Source organism: Vidua chalybeata, chromosome 11 (assembly GCF_026979565.1).
Source record: "Vidua chalybeata isolate OUT-0048 chromosome 11, bVidCha1 merged haplotype, whole genome shotgun sequence".
NCBI lineage: Eukaryota > Metazoa > Chordata > Aves > Passeriformes > Viduidae > Vidua > Vidua chalybeata.
In genome coordinates this window covers 2,842,501-2,862,808 of record NC_071540.1, presented here as the reverse complement: position 1 = coordinate 2,862,808, position 20,308 = coordinate 2,842,501, and the positions used below count along the sequence as shown (strand labels likewise).

Here is a 20,308-nt window from a genome sequence, read left to right as displayed (position 1 = left end):
TGAAGGCAAAGGACCTTCTGGCTAAAGGACGGAAGGCCAAAGGACCTTCTGGCCAAAGGACTCCTTCTGGCTAAAGGACAGAAGACCTCATGCAAGCAAAACTGCAACATCCATTCATGTGTTACTACAGCCATGGAGGAGAGCCTCAGAAGTGCCAGTGGAAAAGCTTCCACCAGACCAAGCAAAGCTTCCCAGCAACCACAAGATGCTAATCCACAGGAAGCCCCAAGTTAATTTACTTCTAGGGCTACCCAGTTTCCAGAAGACTCCAACCACCAAGGCAAGCACAGCTCCTGATAAACCACTGAAGATTTCTCTGCATTATATAACTCCTCTTCCATCTGTTACAAAAGCTGAAAACAAGCAAGAAAAAACCCAAGAGACTTCACAAGCAGGCAAGCATGGCAAATGCACCTGAAAGTTGCCTCTGGTAATCAGCAACCTTTCTTGCACCAGACTCAGGTTCCCAGCAGGATGCTAAGCAACTTGCTTCAAACACAGACTTTTTTAAAAAATACATTTTACATTTTTTCATTAATCATTTTCTTTCATTTTACCAGAGTTTGGCTTGACAATCTGGAGTGTAATTTGCAGAAAGGCTGGGCACTCAGCAGCTGTAACAGAGGTCAAAGCAGCTGTGATTTGAGCAAGAGCAATGTTCAACTCTCTTAAAAAAGATCTCGAGTCTGAAGAATTTCCATCTTGGAATCCCAAACGAGTCAATAGCTTTTACACTAACTTCTCTAGCCTGCTGGCTCCTGCCTGCAGAAGGAGGACTGCTGCACACTTGCACATCATTAAGATGCACTGCAAACAAACTTCCTTGCCTGCCCAGCACCTGTGTACTGTTATGATGAGCACTCTGAGAAAAACTGGTGAGGACGTTGATAATTTTGGATTCAGAGCAGGTTTTGAACAGTAGGCAATAAACAGCTCCAGGCCATGCACAGAACAAAAGGTTAAACTAAATTACTGAATAGCTGCTCATTAGCTCAGCTCTTGCTGCTATATGCATTGTGTGAAGACAGCAGAGTGAGAAACAATGAATGTATCTACAGAAGTATTTAATTCCAAATCATCCTTGGAGGTGAAATCTCTTGGTTGTCCCCACTTACTGTGTTTTTGTTTACACAGTGGAATTTTGAAGTGCATAAGTTGAATTCATTTCAGATGAAAGTATACTGGGAGATGTGCTCCAGGACTGCATTTAATGTGCCTCTACCTTTGGCAAATCCAATGAGATTAAAAAAGAATGCAGAAGTGAGACAAATTAGGACGCTAACTTCTGGAATACTCTGAGACACATGGCTTTACAATTTCACTCATTTTAAACTATTCTTTCTATGTAGCATATATCTGTAAAGCAAATTGCCTCTCAAATGACTGTTCTGAGAAAGAAACAGACGATGCCTCAGCCACTGAAGGAAATGAAAGTGTCAATATTCTGCACATCTGCCCCTGTATTTTAGTTCTGTGGGAAGAGGAAATTTAATGCAGATGGACTTGACACAATTAAGAATATCCCCTAAGCAGAAATGCAACATTACTTTCTGACATCTCAGATCATAGGCCTGACTTTGTAGGAAAGACAGTTAGCCCACTGCCACACAAGTGCACTTTTTTGACCTTCTCTTCAGTGACAAGCATCACTGTCTTCATCAGTGCTCCACGTTCAGTGGTTTCAAAGCTGCAGCTTATGCAAGACTGAGTAAGTCTTCCTCTCCTTTTATTTTAAACAGATTTTGTTTGTGCCAGAAGTTGTGACAACTGCACTGAGCTTGGGCTGTAATCCTACAGAGGGTGTTTCTTAACTTTCAGAATATATTATTTGCCTTGCAGAAGGAATTCTGTTCTTGGAGTTGTAAGGTAAGGAGACACATATATATGATTAGAGCTGTTTGTACATTTGGACCATGCACAGAATGTGGCAGATGAATGCTTCTCTATAATGAAATACAATGTTTTGGAGTATTTTAAAAATTATAACAACTGCTTGTATATAGAAATATAAACAGAATGTATTAGGAGGTCTATTATCTCTCAGAAAGTACCTGCACTCAAAAGTTGATTAGGTTCACATGAGAGCCAAACTGAAAAAGGAAATGCCAATCTCAGAATTAAACACACCTATACAGAATGTTTAAGGTTGCTAGCAAGCTGTGTCCTTCCATAAATACAGTTATGTAATCCAGTATTTGGTCAGTGACTCTCCCTAAAGTACTCAGTCCCTATCTTGCAGTCCGAAAGACCCCGGGAATCATTAACATCCTGATGACAACTACTAGATGTGCCCTGTGACCCTCTGCCACAAGGCACAATTGAGGAGATAAACAGCATTTCCTACAGCTGCTGACTGTGCCGTGCCCACTCTTGCCCAGCCTGATCCAGCAATGGCTCCTGCCACCTGACCAGTCACTTGGCTGGCTTTCATCTTAGGAACCCTGGGAAACGAACAGCAGCAAAAATAACAGCAAAATTAACATGGGCTCCATAATCCAGCAAATCTCACTAAAACATGATGGCTCTGGATTTTAAATTTAGTGCCTCTAACCCTGCAAGTTCCTTTGCCTCTTCTTTTGGAGACACAAAGTATTACAGGGAGAAGAGACACTTGTGAATTCGCATCATCATTTCTTGCTCCCCTGTGTGAGAGTACCTGGCTCTCCCAGGAGCAGATCCCAGTGCTTTAGTCATGGAGCTCACAAATGAGGTTTGTTTAAGGAGGCTGCAGCCTCTCCCTCTGAAACGTCTCCCTCTGGACAGCAGTGACAATGGCATCAGCCCCTTGAGGGGCTCTGGGGTTTCTCAGCAGCCTGACAAGTCTGTGACACTAACCATGCTGTAAAGGTCAGCATTTCCATTTCTTCTTTTTCAGAATCCTGGTCTTCCAGGAGATCTTAGAAAGGACCTAAAGTGCAGACTTCTCAGATGGTGAAAATTTTTGCATGTTACCAGACTCTTAACTGGATCTGTAATTCAAGAGTCCAGGTTACATTTCATTGCACTCTGAAGTACAAAGGGAATGAAACCAATGAACCAGTCCACAGATCATTTTCTGTAGTTCATCAACATTCACCATTACTATTCATCATTCTCATGAAGAGGGTAAATGCATGTCCTGTTCTTCCAAACAGGCAGGACAACAACAAGAACAGAAAGTTCAGTCCCTTTCTCTGACAGAGATTAAGAATGATTGGTCTGTCTGTAGATCTCAAGCTCCCAAAGCTAGTAAAAGACCCTTGCAACTACTTCTCAGAAATACTCAATTTAGTATGTCCTTATTTTCTGACACTGTAAATAAAATGCTCAGCAAACTGAAAAATTCTCTACACCATCCTGAGCACAATATCATATTAGCTCTCAAATTCTGAAGACAGTCTGCAACTTATTAGCATAAAATACCGCTAAAAATGTTACATGAAATTAAAGGTGACACTGAAACACAGCACGAACTGTGAAGAGGAATAGGGATGAGTCTTGAGGGGAGGAACAGCACATGATGAAGAATGCATATTGTTATTAAAATAGCAAAATATCTAGTCTCATTTTGCAGATAAACATCAAGTGTTATTTCTCCTGATGCCTTGAGAGGAGGCTACCTAGAACAGAGGCTAGACAGTTTTAAAGGAATAAAGCAGGGATTTATTAAAAGGCTTTCAAAGGATCCACCTTGGGCAGCACAAGAGCCCAGCCAGGGCTACACCCAAGATGGACAATGGATCACACGTTTTCACACTTTTATAAGTGTTGGTCCATTTCCATTTTGGGGTTAATTGTCCAATTACAGCTTCAGGTTATGCAGTCCCATCCTCCCAGTTTGCTCTCCTCAATTTGCTTTTTTTTACACTTTTTGGGCACGAAGCTGCAGCGATGTCCTCAGTTCTCAGGCTGGGAAAGGATTGTTCTGTGTGACTGAACTGTGGGGAGAACTTGCCAACACTTCATCTGGAGTTCAGAGTCACACACTAAGGCAGTACAGAATCTGGAAAATATGAAAGCTAAAACTTAAAGCATCACTCCCTTCCAAACTGCTCAAATAAACAGAGCTGCTGCCAGCCTGTATAACAGGAAAATTGCTTCTGTCCTGACTGGCAATCCAGAAAGCTCATGCACTCAAGGCCTGACGAGTGAAGACTAATACAGCACATTTAAAGGATGAGTGTGCTTTGTGCATTGAGTACATTCTTCTTGAAGATGTTCCATTAGTAATACTGAGAAATGCTCAAGTACCTTCACCAGTGACAAAATCACAGAAGCAGCTAGCTCTAAAATATTTATTTGCTGTCCTGAAAGCAGAATGGGAGAAAAATAAGGTTTTCATTAAGCCAGACAGTTGTTTCAAATGAAATTGTGTATTTGTTGAATCAGTTTGCCTGCAGTTTAAAGGCATACAGTGAAGTACCCAATAGCCAGTGCTTTTGAAAGCTTTTTAAGGCTAATTATCCTTCCCGAAGATGCACACTCTATCCCCTTTTCAATAGAAGATTTCTATTGTGCCTACACATAAAATACAGAAGATACTTGAAACAAACTGAAGCACAACATGTGCTCACTTGAACTCTGAGCATTTGGCATAAGCTTCCTGAAAAGATGGCTGTCTGTGTAAAGACACATCTGAGTAACAACTGTTACCTGCAGATGAAAGGAATGAAACAAAAAGATTAAAGTATCTTATTAATTGTGTTAATGATTGTTTCTGTGTCATGTCTTTAAAAGTGTATGGAAAATGTTGTGTATCCTACCTCTATATATTAGGAGCTGCTTAACCATGGAAATTATTTTATCATCTTGCTCCCTTGCAACATTTTCTACAATGCAAACATAATTGATTTGACAGCCTGAATGCTGCTACCAAACCTCTCAAGTCCTGTGACAGGCACTGATCTTTTACCTGGCTTGACTGCCCGCATGACCGCCCGCGAGGCCTTCAGCACTGCCTCATAGACAGCCCTCTGGTCAGCTGTGAACTTGCCATTGGCAGGGAAGGTGCAGGTGATGTCAGAGCCATAGCAGTAATATTCTCCTCCCATATCAAACAGGCTGGAAAGGAAACACAGGGGAAAGAAATTAAAATTTAGTTCCAAAGAAACAGTAGAACATAGTGGACCTTTGTCTTGCTCTGCACTCAATAACATCTACATTTTCATAGATCACCAATATAATCACTGCTTGAACCCTGCTCTGCACTCAATAACATCTACATTTTGGTAGATCACTAATATAATCGCTGCTTGAACCCTGTTCTAAGTAAAACAGGATGACAGTCCTTTGGAATCTTCTGGCAGAAGGGTATCTGCATTCCATATGGCTTAAATGGACACACTTATGGGCTGTGCTGGTCCAGGATGGGAATGCTCAGAGAACATAGAAAGGAAGATAAAAAGTACATGAAGAATCCACTTTAAGCTCCTCAGTTCCAGTTTCTAGGAATTCTTCTCAGAAGAAAAAACACGTCCTTTTAAACGCCAGCACCATATACAGCATCCAACATCCAAAACAGAATCCCACTTAACAAAGAAGTGTTAATGGAATAAGGATTATGGAAAGATCCAGCCATAAAAGTACATACAGTACAGCTTTCTGCATCAGAGGCAGAAGAAAGAAACTATTAAGTGCTTTCTTTTATGGGGACAAAAAAACTGGCTTACCCCTTGAGAAGTATATTTATTCTATACATGCATAAATGACTCACCACTGATTGCTCAGCTGCCAGAAATCAAGCTACAAGAACAGCAAGTGGGACTCCACACCCTTGTGAGGATCATGTCAGACATCTGCAGTAGTATGCTTCTCAAGCCTGCTGGATAAGGCATTGCACTGCCTTCAGCAGGATCAGAAATCAGTAAATAACCAAATAACCATTTGGACCAGACAACACTTGAGCAAATAACCCCCTTGGTTCAGCACTTATTGATTACAGGAAGGCACATTTTACATACAAGATTTTGATCTTCATACAGTATTTGTGGGACCTCCTGATTTCTATGGTAATGAGTCAGAGTTGAAATCTGTGAATTTAAGTCTTCTTCCAACCACCCCAAACAATTATGAGAGGCTAATCACCATAAGAAATATCATTTTCCTTCACTGTGTTTGAAAACCTTGGAGTTTTCCTCCTGTTGCTGCTTTTTCACAGCACAAGCAGAAGGCAGGGTACTCCACTGGGGCACCCTCTCTGCCACTGCGTCCTAGTTACAGCAGCAATTAGGAAAACTCTGCAGTGCAGCTCTGTCCCCAAGCAGCATATGTGACTAGGTAAGGATAAATATAAGCTACCACAAAAATTGCTATCACACTTTGCTGTAGCTGATCACCATTTTCAACACAACTGCTACTGAAAGCAATGGATAGTGAGTAAACAAAGGCAATCATGATAAAAGTAAAAAATATTTCAGCAGGGCTAGGACTCTCCTTGCTGCATTGCACACACAGACACATGAAGATTTACTCCAAGAACTTTTAAAATCCACTCTACAATTTCCTCCATGAGCAAATCTCTGCATTGAGTGAATCTCTGTCCTGCCTGGAGTCTTTGCCAGCCTCCCCAAACTGGGCAAGGTTCAGCTGCAGAGACTTGCAGGACTGGAACATCAGGAACTGCCCCAGTGGCTGCAGCTGCAGAGCTGCACGAGGCTTAAAGCTGCAGGAGCAAACTCCTCAGGAGGGTGCTCCAGAGAGAGCTGCAAAGCTACCTGTGCACACACCACAGTCATTCACCTAAATATGGAATATGGAATGTTAATCCAGAGTGTTGCTAGTTGAAAAAGGATACAAAACAGGCAGCAAACATCAGGGTGAAAAAACCACGACTGGACATCAGAATAGAAACTGTAAGCCAGCCTGGCCAAGCCTCAAAATCAGAAACCCCATCAACACTGCCTAAGTTTTGATTTTATGGTTAGACTCACATCTAAAAATTACTGAAGATGCACATAAAAGATCTACAGATACAGAAAAGTAGTTGCAGCAGCTGGGAATCATGGAAGAAGCTGCTACATGCTGTAATGTACCAACAAGAAACAGATCTGCTCTAAATCTTTGAACGCATCTCAGACTGACCCTTTCAAAGTCACAAATCAAATTTCAAGATGCTCTGTGAGTTCTGCAGCAGTTCTGAGGCCTAACTGTTGCATTTACAAGTGTAAATGCCAATTCAGCATGGTGACAGTAAAGCTGTGACTAACAACCCAAGAACTCCCTGTACTGGAAGTTGCTATGCTTTGTCTATCTTATTATATATTTTACCCTGCAAAGTAGTTATTCTGAACTTACCAGAGGCAGAATTTTACCTATGTCTTTAACCTTACAATTATCAGCATTTTCTCAAACCCATTCATCACTCAGTGGTTGTTAAATAATTTTTGAGTTACTGGAGAACTGAGCAATGGAAAAAAAAAATATCACAAAGCTGATGGTACACCAAAACAAGGCTCACAAGCCAGGAAGCACCATTTGTTCAGGTCTCTTGGCTTCCAGACAAGAGGAGACATGAGGGAAGATGATCTTTCAAATTCCACCACAGATCACAGCACACTATCCAGCCTGTATGCCTCAGTGAGAAAGCATCCAAACCAAATGGGACATCTGGGAGATATTTGGGCTCTTATCAGGAATTCTCTTCCATTTAACTTCAGTTGGGAACATATCCATTAGCTAAAATGTTGCCCAAGACATGGAAATAGCCAAAATATTGTAGTTATACTGAGAAAATAATGGGGGCCTGAGAAGATCCCAGTTCCATATATTTGCTTGCCAGGCAAAATGGCAAAACACATTTATATCAAATAAAATGTATGACAGCTACTATCTTTTCCTGTTGACTAACCAGAAAAAAAAATTTAAAATAAGGTTCCTTAGAAAAAATACATTTATTTTACCCTGAAATTAGATGGTAAATTGCTAGTGAAAAAGACACTATTAGTGCATTCTAGTTTGTTCTCAGCTGCATGTACAATATTACCTGTCTGATGGAATAGTCTTAAAAGGGTCACATACAGAAATGACTACTTAATGTTATTTGGACTGTTATCAAATGTAGCAGCAATATAAACAAATTAAATGCAGAAATGAAAACAGGCCTACAGGCATCTTGATCTATAGCTTACCTCTTAAGAGCTGTTTAAAAACAGAACAACATATGCAATAATAGCATAAACATTCACCAAACCCTATCATATTTCCCTTTTAGATAAATTAAGTGCTACACATCTAGCAGACCGTGTATATTGTCATTACATATACATGGCATATACTTTACATTTTGTATAACAAAACTTAACTGTGAGTTCAGTTTTCTGCTGAATGATGAAAAACTTCATTCTAAAAATACCCTTTCACCACTCCTTTTTCAGCAAGAACACAGTTGTGAATTGCTGATTTCAATGAGATGATATGTCTGAGGCTGTCGGGTTTCTGAGGCACTTGAAAGGGATGGTGAACAGAGGAGTGGTGCTGACCAAAGAGAGACATTAGGTTTTATGTCAAACTTTTCATTGATTTAGCTTGAAGCTGAGGAGGCCAGCTCAATCTCTTTCAAAGCCTTCTGAGAGAAAGCCAATCTTGCTTTGCATCATTTTGTTGTGAGCAAAAGCAACAAATGCCTTCATTTCAGGGTGAAAATGCATGATGTATAAAGCAGATTTAACAGTCAGAAGACCTGAGCACCCCATGAAAATTCCATGCTACTGTTTCAATTTATTTTCTAGAATGACCAGGAAGCTATACCATAAGTAGAAGATGCATAGCAAAAATAGTCCAAACTTCTTGGAAGTATGGGCACAGCTCTCCCAATGGAGGCTTCAGTTCTCTGTGTATACATCATCTTTCCTACAAAACATATTGCAAAATACTGTAAGCATTACTAACTAAAACTGAACAATGCAAAGTGTAAGAAAAATCAGATAACATGCCGGTTGCTCTACTGACAGAATGCCTTGCTTGTGTACCAGTAATCCAACATGAGCCAACAGCGTTGGAATACAAGGTGCCTTCTGCCTGCTTTATAAACCACCTTCAAAAATAACTAAGAGCATTTAATTACTTTCACAGGGAAAAATAGAAACCCACAAGTTTAAATCATTTTGCACATAAACCAGTATCATAGTCAAAAAGAAGGAGAAATGTGTGTGACATGCCACAGCATTGCAGAAAGGCTTGGCTGGACATGTCCCTCCTCACAGCAGCTCCCCAGCCCTTCCCAGCAAGTCCCTGCAGCAGTTCTGCCATGTACAACCCAACTGGGGCTCTGCTCCCCGTGCAGGAACCCAGGAGGGGAGTTTGGAGGAAATATTTCAAGTCCTGTCAATTTTGAAATGAATACAGGTTTGTAAGTCAATGCTGGAACTTTTTTTTTGTGATGCACAAAAGCTCCTTTCCCCTCCTTTCCCTCTGAAACAAAACGGATGAGTAAGACATGGCTGTGTTACTTTCACAGAATATTGGCACCACAAAATGCAGATTTATAGTTACATTTTTTGCTTTCAAGCCAAGAAAAATAATATGCATTTTGATATTGATTTTAGCTTTCTTAACCTTTGACTGTGAAGCACCATGAAACACTTTGCGTAACACTTTAAATTTGAACACTGTGGACTATAAAAAGTCATAGTTCTTTCCTTCATAAAGTCACTGTACACCATTTTTCAAAAATAAAGCATCATCTTCCTTTAAGCATGTGTTTTACTTTTATAGGCTTGCTGACACTTTTATTGTCAAATAATTTGAAACTGCCAGGCAATGAAGCATATTATGGCCAATATCACAATGGGAAGCAATACTTTATTTGGGATATCTGAGCCATGTGTATGAATTGTTGTGATCCAACCACCAACCCAACCCAAGGACAAGCTCTCGCAGGCATTTTTTGGGAAGCCTACATCTACTCCCACGAGCTAACACATAAAGCTGTCACCTTCCTGCTCCACAGATCTGCTTGATCTGTACACTCAGAACTGGATCTCCTCAAGATAGTTATAGAATAATTACTCTTGTGCAGTTGTTAACGTGGCAGAGCGATGACTGGGGTGAAACCCAGGTGGATGCCCTTGTGCAATGCACCCCGACCCAGTGTCCTACTGAGCATCACCCGCCTGCAGCCCACGTCCTCCCCAGTCTATTCTCAGGACAAAATCTTCCCTTCCCCTGGCTGGCTTTGCAAGACTAGCAATTAGAAAACTGATATTGCCCTATCTTACCGTGCCCTCCTCACTCCTCAGGTTAAACAGGTGTGAATACTGAAGCACTTTACTCAGCAACATTTACTGAGGTTTTAGGGGTTTGAGGCATTATTAACCAACACACCTATGAGCGGCCACAGAGATGAACTGGTGCCAGCCAGTTTTAGGACAGCAGGAATAAAGGTACACACAGTTTTGTCCTCCTCTTACTGCCATAAAAGGAAGCCATCCCCAGCTGGAGATTTATGCTGTGTGATCTCAGCATACTCTGCTCCGAGTTCACAGAGCGCACTCTGCGCTTTACACTTCATGCAGCAATTAAATCCTTAAGTATTCACACACTAACAAAATCCAACTGTTTGTTTGGTTAAACACTTCTAAGGCAATTTCAAGCTTAAGGGAACTAGGTATCAGCATTTCTATGAGATATGTTTTGGAAACAGGCCAGCTGATGTGGAAATAGGGTGGTTTAATAGGAGACCACAAGAATGAATTAATGTAAATGATATCACAAGGAAGAAAACAGAGAGATAAGTGACACACACTCTTTCATACACTTGCAACTTGACTAGCCAAGACTTATCAATTAAAAAAACAACATCAGGTAAGATAAGATCACAAACCCCAAGAGAGAACTGGGACAGCACGGTGTATAGCTCTACCATGCTCAGGAAGAGGTTTTTTTCAGAGAAGCCTTGCTGTTACCAGCTTCCATCTGACATGCCAGACAAGGAACTTGTACTGGCTCTGTCTTGAAGCCAGGCTTGGCTCACTGGTTTAAATCTATCTTTTTGTCATCAGCACCTATCGAATCAAGAATAACCTTTAGAAATGTTGGGAGAATACTTTTTGTGTAGGAAATTTAATTCTGGGTATTCAAAAGAAATCAAGTTTTGTTTAAGCCTCCAGTTCAAAAGGAGAGGCTGTAGCCACACAGTTAAATGTAGTTATGGCTGCATGACTTCGCTCCACCCAGCTGCAAGTTAGGTAACCATGGGGTCCCACACTTGTTGTTTTACCTCAGCTCTGAGTCTTTTCATCTTGTCAACCTTCTCTATGACTTTTTTACCATCGCTCATCTTGTACCACTGTCTCACTTCACAGGCTTTTCCAAACTATCTCAAAGATAATGGGAGTCTGGTCTCAAACTTTTCTCACAGAAGATGAGACAAAATCTGCCACCAACTAAGCTTCGCTCAGATAGAAAGAGTGTAATAAAAAGAAATATCTCTGTCTACACTGAATTTTGAAGGAGAGAGGATTGCTTGCCTGTATCTCTACAATTCCAACCACTGAGACTTCAGTGGCTGTAGCAAGAATACACAAATGTTTGAGCTGGCTGGATTAAAAAATAGAAAAGAAAAGAAAGCAACCAAACACAAAAGCTTCAGCAGGTGTTGGTGCCTGCACTGCTCAGGGTTTCCCCTCACTGTCACAGACACAGGACACTGGCTCTCAGAATCAGAGCAGCAGTGTGGTGGTGGGTGCTGTACTCCTGGCAGGGAGCTGAGCCCCTGCTCTGCTGCTTCAGCCCTGATGCTGAGAGAAAACCAACAGTGTGTGGGAATGTCCTCTCTTACAACGATTTGTGCCAAGCAGACCTTCAGATCCATTCCTCCCATAGGATATGAAATCTAAATCTCACTGAATCTACCAAATGAGCTCCATGAAAGAGCTGGTTCAGTAAACACCCACGTACACTAGTAAGATTGCTATTTTCATACACAGGCTAAGAAGGAGTCCCTTGCTTACAGCATTTATGTCTTGAAGAAATCTATTATGAGATCCTTAAGCTTCTGCACTAAAACAATCAATTTCCATGACCAAATATAAGCCCTCTTCTATCCCCATGCAGTTTGCATTAATGCCTTCTTAAAAATGTTAAGTTTGCCCAGAGCAAAGAGCCAAAAAAATCTTCTGACTGGCTTATTCACAGATAAATTCGCCCCAAGGGCCATTCTCCATGTTTCAGCTAAAGCAGAGGGATGTTTCTGATCCAGAGGTGCTGCACACAAATAAGTACTGGGAACAGCATGCCAGTACTGCTGGGCTGGGGGAAGGAGGTGGCAGCAATGAGGGTTCCAGAAGATGCAGAAAGCAGCTGAAACCTCAGCCAGATCCATGCTGACAGTGTGCCAGAGACCAGGAGCAGGCTCAGGGGAAGTTCTGATGAAAGGGTTACCTATATGACTTTTTACTGAATTGATGATTTCTTTTTTCTGTCTTTACTACCCTAATTATTATCCATTTTTTACAGACATATTTAGTAGGTCTCTCAACTTACTCCCTTTAGCAGTACTCTCTTTAGCAGAAACAGTTTCCTGAAAAATCAGCAGAGATGGCAGCAAACCCCAAGTTTTGGCTAGTTTCCATCCATTAGGAGCCTCCCCATTGGAAAGGCAGTATCTGGGGCATTCATGGAGAAACCTGTATTGGCAGCTGACTGCTTCCCAATCAATACAGCAGCAAAGATCACTGGCTCCTCACCAGAATGTGTCTCACCTGACAGGGTAAGAACAATACAGTTCCATTTGCAAGTTACTAAACATCTACAGTTGACTAAACCAGTCCATTTCTAGACATCTACTGAGAAGTGGAATGTACTGAAAGCGACTTGTAAAAGTTTGATACTTCCAATACAGGCCACGATTCTTGGGTGCTGGCATTCAGAACTAGAAGCCTTAGCTTTCAGCAGCTGTGTCTGGACACTGACCTGTGCTGCCCAGCCTTGACAAATAACCATTGGAGATTGACTGAACAGGGCAGATGTTACTTAATGATTTTACTGTAAATACTGTCACGTTTTCTTACGTGTGTACGGGCATGCTCACACGTGTCCAAGAAAGTAAAACACTTCCAATGTCTTTGCATGATGAAAACTGGGCCAATGTCCAAAGGCACAGGTTCACTTAGTTTTTTTGACAGCCTAAGTTTTTTTTTGTTGACTGTTCAAGCAACCTCCAAATTATCAGTGCTCAAATGGAGCACAACAGAGAAGAGTTTTAGAATGCTCTACAGAAGCTGACAACTGAGTGAAAAACCCCTGAGAAGACAGTTGCTAGCCTTTCCATGGACATGTCCAGAAGTTCAAGCCCAGTGCACAGTAGTGAAGGTAGCAACTAGCATTTCCCAAAAGGAGGATGCCTATTCCCCAGCCAAGCGTGTTATTTTGCCTGTCAGAACATTTTTCCTATTTGAAAGAAACACCCACTCTTCATGGCAGCACCTGAAGTGGATTGTAAAGAACTGCCATTAGAAATACTGCTGCCCTGAGCAGGGCTCAGCCCCGGTGTGGAGCAGCCCCAGAGCAGCAGGACTCCTCCTGAGGCTCTGCCAGACCGTGCCCCTGCCGTGGGTAACAAGAGACTCTCTGGACAGACACAAGAGAAGACCTAACACTGACCTGAGTACAAGGACTGGGAATTACCTCTGCTTCAGGAGGAGCACACAGAGGTTGTGTTGGGGACTTCCCGCTGAGCCATGCAGTGGTTTAAAAGCCAGGCAGACTCCCACTAAAATTGTATTTTGACCTACCCAATTGAGCTCCCCACACCAATGAGAAAGATTTTGCTGCTGAATTCTATCCAACACAAGCAACATCCATCAAGGGTACTTGTATCACACTTCATGTGTATTTGTGTTAAAGACCACCACAAAAAGTAGATTACAAGTCCAACAGCAGCCAGGTTTTTTCAGAATATGCTGGGAATGCTACGCTAAAACTATGACAGATAAAACTCACAGCTGACAATTAAAAAGACATTTCACATACATTATAGACAGCAAAAATTACAAGGCAGACCATAATACAGCACTTAAAGGAAAGCTAAAATTTGTTACAGCAAACACACTACTAATACTTAGTGATCTGAGCTTTGGTGAATAGGCTTATTCTTATTTCTGACAGTAAGCAACCTCATAGCCTGAATTAACCAGTACTAACAGAACCCATTCAATTACAGCAAAATTATTGTTAATTCTAGCAAATACATTTCTCTATTTTTAATCAAATTCAATTTTTCTGAATTAGCATAAAATTAATATGGTCCATAGGTACAACAAAATGAAAAATACCTACACTTGATGAAAACAGTAAATATTAATCAAATGAGAGGAATCAGGCCAGAGGAATTATTTCAGAAATGGATAGCCAGTTAATTTTGCAATCAACCAGTAAGTAGCAGCAATGTACTTTGTATTATTATTAGAAACAAAACCATTACTACCAACAAGCTGTTTCAAAACTGCAGACTGAAAAGTTAAAGCTAACCATAACTTTTGCATATTATTCCAGCACTGCACTTCAAAATGCATAGAAGTGCACAAGGCCAAATGAAAATACTAGTCCCACCCACATAAAATAGTTGAGCATTTACATCTGACACATGAACATCCTGAGATCTTAGAAGCAGTGCTTTCAAGAAGTAATAAATACAATATTTTGTACCGTAGGATAGATGGTTTTAATAGCAGACACTGGAGGACTTGGGTTGGAAAAGGAAGGACTTCTATTATCTGATGAAAAAGAGGGTCAGTTCCTGCTTTTTAAATACAACATTGCCCCCATCTGGACAAAAGAGTTTTGGTTCTAGGTTTATATTAGTATTGTAAAACTTGATAAAATACTGAGAATTCCAAAAAAGAGTTTGGAAAACAGATACAGCAAACTTTGAACATCTTTTCTGGTACACCTTTTTCAAGTTCACCTAAATCTTTTTTTTACTTATGGAAAATTTTCCAGTGTTTTCCTGAGATAAATGGCAGCCACTCAGTACTCACAAGAAGTCTTACACTTACTCATTCCTCCAAAGAAGAGAGTAGTGCATTTCCTACAAATAAAACTGTATAATATTACAATAAATATGTGGATATAGTTTCAATGCAATATGTATATTGCACATGCATAGTGTCTGCATATATAAAAGATAAATACATATGGATTATACATGAACTGACAAATCTTTTCATTATAGAAAACTGTGCATTATGCTTTGAGGTCAAAGAATTAAAACCAGCCAAGTAACTTTTATTTTAGCTAACAGAAAGCTTAGCCATGAACAACTGAATCTGGCTAGCTCTTGCAAGAAGCAACTTTCTTTTGTGATATTCTTCACAGAATCACAGAATAGGCTCAGTTGGAAGGGACCCAAAAGAATTACCCACCCAGTCCAGCTCCTGGCCCTGCACAGAACCCCCAACAATCCCCCCTGTGCATCCCTGGGAACAGTGTCCAAGCACTCCTGGAGCTCTGGCAGCCTCCAGTGCCCATTCCCTGGGACCTGGACAGTGCCAGCACCCTCTGGGGAAGCAGAACCTTTCCCTGATCTCCAACCTAACCCTGCCCTTCTTCACACAGCCAGCCACCCCAGGGAGCCTGAAAACTGCCCTTTGTCCCTTTGCAGGCATTAAAAATAAAAAGCCCCAAACATTCAACATCTTCCCTCTCTGCTTCATCCAGAAGAACCTTTCACAACTACCTTTACCTGCAGCCAGGAAAAACTCCCTGTGATGAACACAGCTTCTGAAATGACAATAGGAGAGGTGCTAGAAGGATCTTTTGAGAGCACCACAGGTAATAATAAAAAGAAAACACCAAAAGCTACATACAAGTGCCAAATGGAAGGAAACAAACCCAAGTTTGACAGCTTGAGCAGAATGCATACATGCAAAGGCAGTGCTCCCAGAAGGCTGCTGAGTGCTTGCTCTGGCAAGTACAGGATGTTACCAATACGAAAACTTGGGCAAAGATCACTTCTTTCCACAGCTCTTATTTTAGTGCCCCCTGCTGTCAGTATTATTCTGATGATTTAAATTTGCACTGGGATATTAAGGAAAGAAGTAGAAACAAAAATATGCCTCAGAGTAAAATTGTTCACATAAAGGCTTTTTGCAATACCAGACAGTTTTCCATATCCCCAGCTCTATCATTTGACTCAGCAAGTAACCATGCTTGTTGATACAGCCCAGACACACTTAAATCATTTAACATTATGCAAAGGTTGTACTTTTATGACAGATGTGTTTGGTTTTGTGACACTAACAAAGTTTTCTGGTATCTGAATGCAATAAAACTCTTTCCAGGTAAAACTTGTTTTACTGTCATCCACAGCAGTGATGGCACATCATGGAACAGCAGTGAGAGACTCTGTTTCACCAAGGACACTGTACTCTACCCAGTGCTGTCACTGAAATCTATAAATTATTTCAATAAAATAAGTAATCAATAAGCAATTATGTGAGTGTTAAAATAAGCAGTCAAATAAAATGAAAGACATCATCTGACTATCTAACCTGCTTCTATTTAAACTTCTAAAAGCTACTTTTAATTTATAAATAATAGATAGTTCCACTGTGAATACAAGGTTAATGGAGTCTCTCTTAGGTCTGCTACACATCCCAAGCAGTTGATGCTGGTTGTACTCCCCTTATTTATACCTTCCCCCAAGCCCTCAATAAATGACACTCTGGCCCTGGCTCCAGTGAGGAGCAGTGTCCCCCTTGCAGCTGCCAGTGCTGCAGCAGGCCCAGCCCAGGTGAGTGCCCCTGCTCCTTGGGGTGTGGAGCAGCAGGCTCTGCTGTTCATCAGCGTTGTAACTTAGGAGGATATTTCAAAATGTTAAAAATGCTTTTTTTGCAGCAGCAGTAGCAGAATAGACAAGTATTTTCATCATTTTGCAAAGCCAAAATGGACCTACTAACCCCCAAAAATGTCATTAAGTGCTTGAAGGTCAGTGAACCTGCCTATGAGAGTTGTTTACAAAGTGCTGAATTTTCACTGAGGTACATGTGTCAGCTGCCATAAAAATACCTGCAACTCGTGACACCTGCAGGAAAGCACCTCAGGTAACAGCTGTATCTATTTCAGTTACATCTGGGGTCAGGCTGATTTTCTTACATTTCTATTATTTAAGTGTAAGCCTCACCATGAAGAATCAACCTTTATTTTAAGATCACAGAAGCATTTTTTATTTGCCAAACACTGCAGGAGCCCTGCTGATCAACTGCAACAGAACAATCAAGTCCAGCCATGTATTTGGCACTAGCTATGCCAGGAACCCACAAAGTCAGGCTGCCAGAGCCACCAGGCTGCAAATCAAATGCAATGAAGTCCAATTTTACTCAGAAACTTCTCAAATCAAAACATAAAATACACACTTCAGGTTCACATCTCTGATGGTTTCTAGAAGAAACCAGCAGACCACAAAGGTGAGCAGGGACATTTGCCCTGCCCCTTGCTCTGCTGCAAGTGGCTTTGATGCTCAGTGTTCTCCCTCTCTCCCCAGCCATGGTGTGACTCCACACTGCAGCACTGGCAGGGCAAGGGCAGCAGGCAGAAAGGAGGACTCAAGGCAATTTGCTTCCATTGTTTTTAAGGAAGCTTTCATTTCCCAGCTGGCAGATGCTGATTTGTTGAGACAACGGTTTCCATAGAAGCACACTGGCTCTTACTGAACTTGTTCTGGCTGCTGTTTCCCAGGTCAGGTCATCACTCCCAGCCAAAGTCAGAGATCAGTTTAGGAGAGCTGAAACCAGAGTTTCCACCTCCCACAAGGGCCCTCTAACCATTGAACCAACACCTTTCTGCAGTGTGAACAAAAGCAAACTGCTCATGAGACACTTGCCCAGAAGAATGAGCCACGTGGGGGCTGCCATTCTCTGAGCAGGAATCCCAGGTGCACATTTGCTCTTGATTTGTGCCTTAAAGGACTCAGATCTCTACGCCTTCAATTTATTTGGGTTATTGTCTTCTTGAGTAGCAGCTTTTAATTTCATTCTACTCCTCACCAAACTTTGTAAGACCTTTGGTTTTTCAAAATGCTGGAAGTCTCTTGTGTGCAAGGCAGGAGATTGCAAACTACAACAAGTACTTTAGCTTATGAATCCACTTTCTCTACTACCAAATGCAGTTACAGCCTCAGTACAGAAACAAAAGGGGTCTTGGCATCCAATTAGTAATGCAATAATACCTGGAGAGGATGCAGAACCTCAGTCCAGGGCTCAGCTCCAATCCAAGCTGTCAGAGCTTTAAGATGACAGAAGAAAATCAGTATTTGTGAACAGCCTGGCCATACATCATCCCTGCAAGCTGTGATTTGCTACCTTCCAAGTAGAAGATTTTATTTAAAGTTAATACTGAGTAAAAGGGCCAAGTGCCTACAATGGTGACTCACCCTACCTGTTTATCTGGATGACTTTTCTGACCACAGAGACAAGAGACATCTGCTTAGGGAAAGTGTTTGGTTTAAAGCAAATTGGTAATTTCAGTGTTCACCACAGAATGCTACAGTACATGAATCATTTACACAAAACACTGACTTGCTGCTATTGCAATATTTGCTTTCAATACCCATACCAGCTAAATATCTGTATCCTGAACACCTAAACCTGCCTGGAAATACTGATTGCTTTCTCTGTCAATCACAGTGCTTTGTGTTAGATAGCTATTTCAATATTTAACAGATTGAAAAGGATAGCCCTGCTTAGCAAGACAGTATGTATTAACAAGAAGTGTCAGAAATTCCCTTGATAGTCCTTTGTTTTGCACTGGGATCTTTTAGTGCAGAAGCTGTACCTAGAAAAAGTGTGGATCATGATGTACTATCAGAGATACAATTCCATATCAGTTTCTTACAGAAGCAATAAACCCACTTGATACAGGTTAATTTTTAAAAAAGAGCATCATAAAGCCAGGCTTTTCTGAACCTTCCACAGCTTTAATGAAGAAGTCAGAATAACAGCCTTGAAAAAAGATACAAAAATGCAATAGCACAAGTATTTTGGCTTATGATGATCTTTTAACAACTAAATCCTTGTTATTTATACTTTCTAAAAAGCCAATAATGCATGCACTCAAGCATTTCACAGAAGCAAAGCCTTAGTCTTCCAAATGTATTTTTTCTAATATTCAGGTGCTTAGCTGACTTATTTATGATACTGCACTGCACTACTTTGCACAAAAAAAAACCAAAAAAAAAAAACCAAAAAAACAACAAACTGCACATTTCTGCAAAGCCCATGAATGTTATTCATATCCAGTAAGTAATGTTAAGAAAAAGACATGAAATTCTATGGAATAATTTATTAAAAATCATACCAAATACCCAATCTCTCAATACTATTACATACAACTCTATGAACAGTTAGCTAATGTTATACCAAAACACTGCCAGAAACAGAAACAACCCTTGAAATACTCTTACCCCTTTTGCACCAAAAATAAAGTCTGTCTTTCCCCATGTTCAGGGCTTCCTAAGACTATCCAACAGAGGGCTCCCCATAGCTATTAAAAAGCTTAATTGAAAGCCAATATACGAATGCTAATATACACAGACAAATCAGCACTGTCATTTTAATGCCTCCTCTGTATGCACACACATACCCTTCTACACCCAAATTAGACATTTGCAAAGTCACACAGTGAAACCACTCAGGTAGTGCCTTGGCAGAATTTGTATGCTGCTCGTGCATGCTACACCTCAAGACTTTTTCTGAAACACTATTTTTAACTGTGGAAAATGAGAGCGTTTTCAAATTGTCTTCACAGAAATTAAATCACTTTTTCTTATTATTGTTTTATTCTCCCTTGAGATAAATACTAAGAAGGCAGTGTGGAGCAGAGCCTGCTCTGTGAGTATCAGCAGGGAAAGGCAGGGCAGTGGCTGGAGCCTGGCAGGTGCTCGTGCACCTGGGGCAGCCTTTGCTGACACCACCTGCACCTGAAAATGTCTTCTCAGGGTTCTGGGAGGAGGTTATTCCAGACTCTCTTAAACCTTGCTCTCTTTGTTGAGGCAGGGGTGCTGCTCAGCAGTTTTGAAACCCTGAAGTGATCAATGTATTTGGTAGGTTATGGTTTCCTGAGATACCTGAGGCTGAGAAAACCCAAACATATTTTAAAGCCTTTTCCAGTACTGCAGAAAAGAAGGGTTTGCAAAGAGTCTTGTATGAACTCTTGTGGTTTAAGAAGGACTACAGCCATCCACTAAATTGTCCTTGGAGACTGTAAGTGAAGGATTCCTACACATGCCCTTCACCCTGAGGTCTCCCTCACCATTTAAAGACCTTAGTTTTAAATATGAGATACCATAATGCACCTTGGCATATCTTCTCTCAGTAACACATGCTGAGGTTTCCTG

The 20,308-nt window shown here is 41.0% G+C and overlaps 1 protein-coding gene across 3 annotated transcripts in view; it reads right to left on the bottom strand.

Annotated features, from left to right (window-relative positions):
- PEPD (peptidase D) overlaps positions 1–20,308 on the bottom strand; it is a 143,148-nt gene that overhangs the window by 32,981 nt on the left and 89,859 nt on the right. For all 3 annotated transcript variants that reach the window (XM_053952645.1, XM_053952647.1, XM_053952648.1), the window contains one exon: positions 4,892–5,040. In XM_053952645.1, coding sequence (XP_053808620.1) covers positions 4,892–5,040 — 149 coding nt within the window. The remainder of the gene's footprint in view (positions 1–4,891; positions 5,041–20,308) is intronic.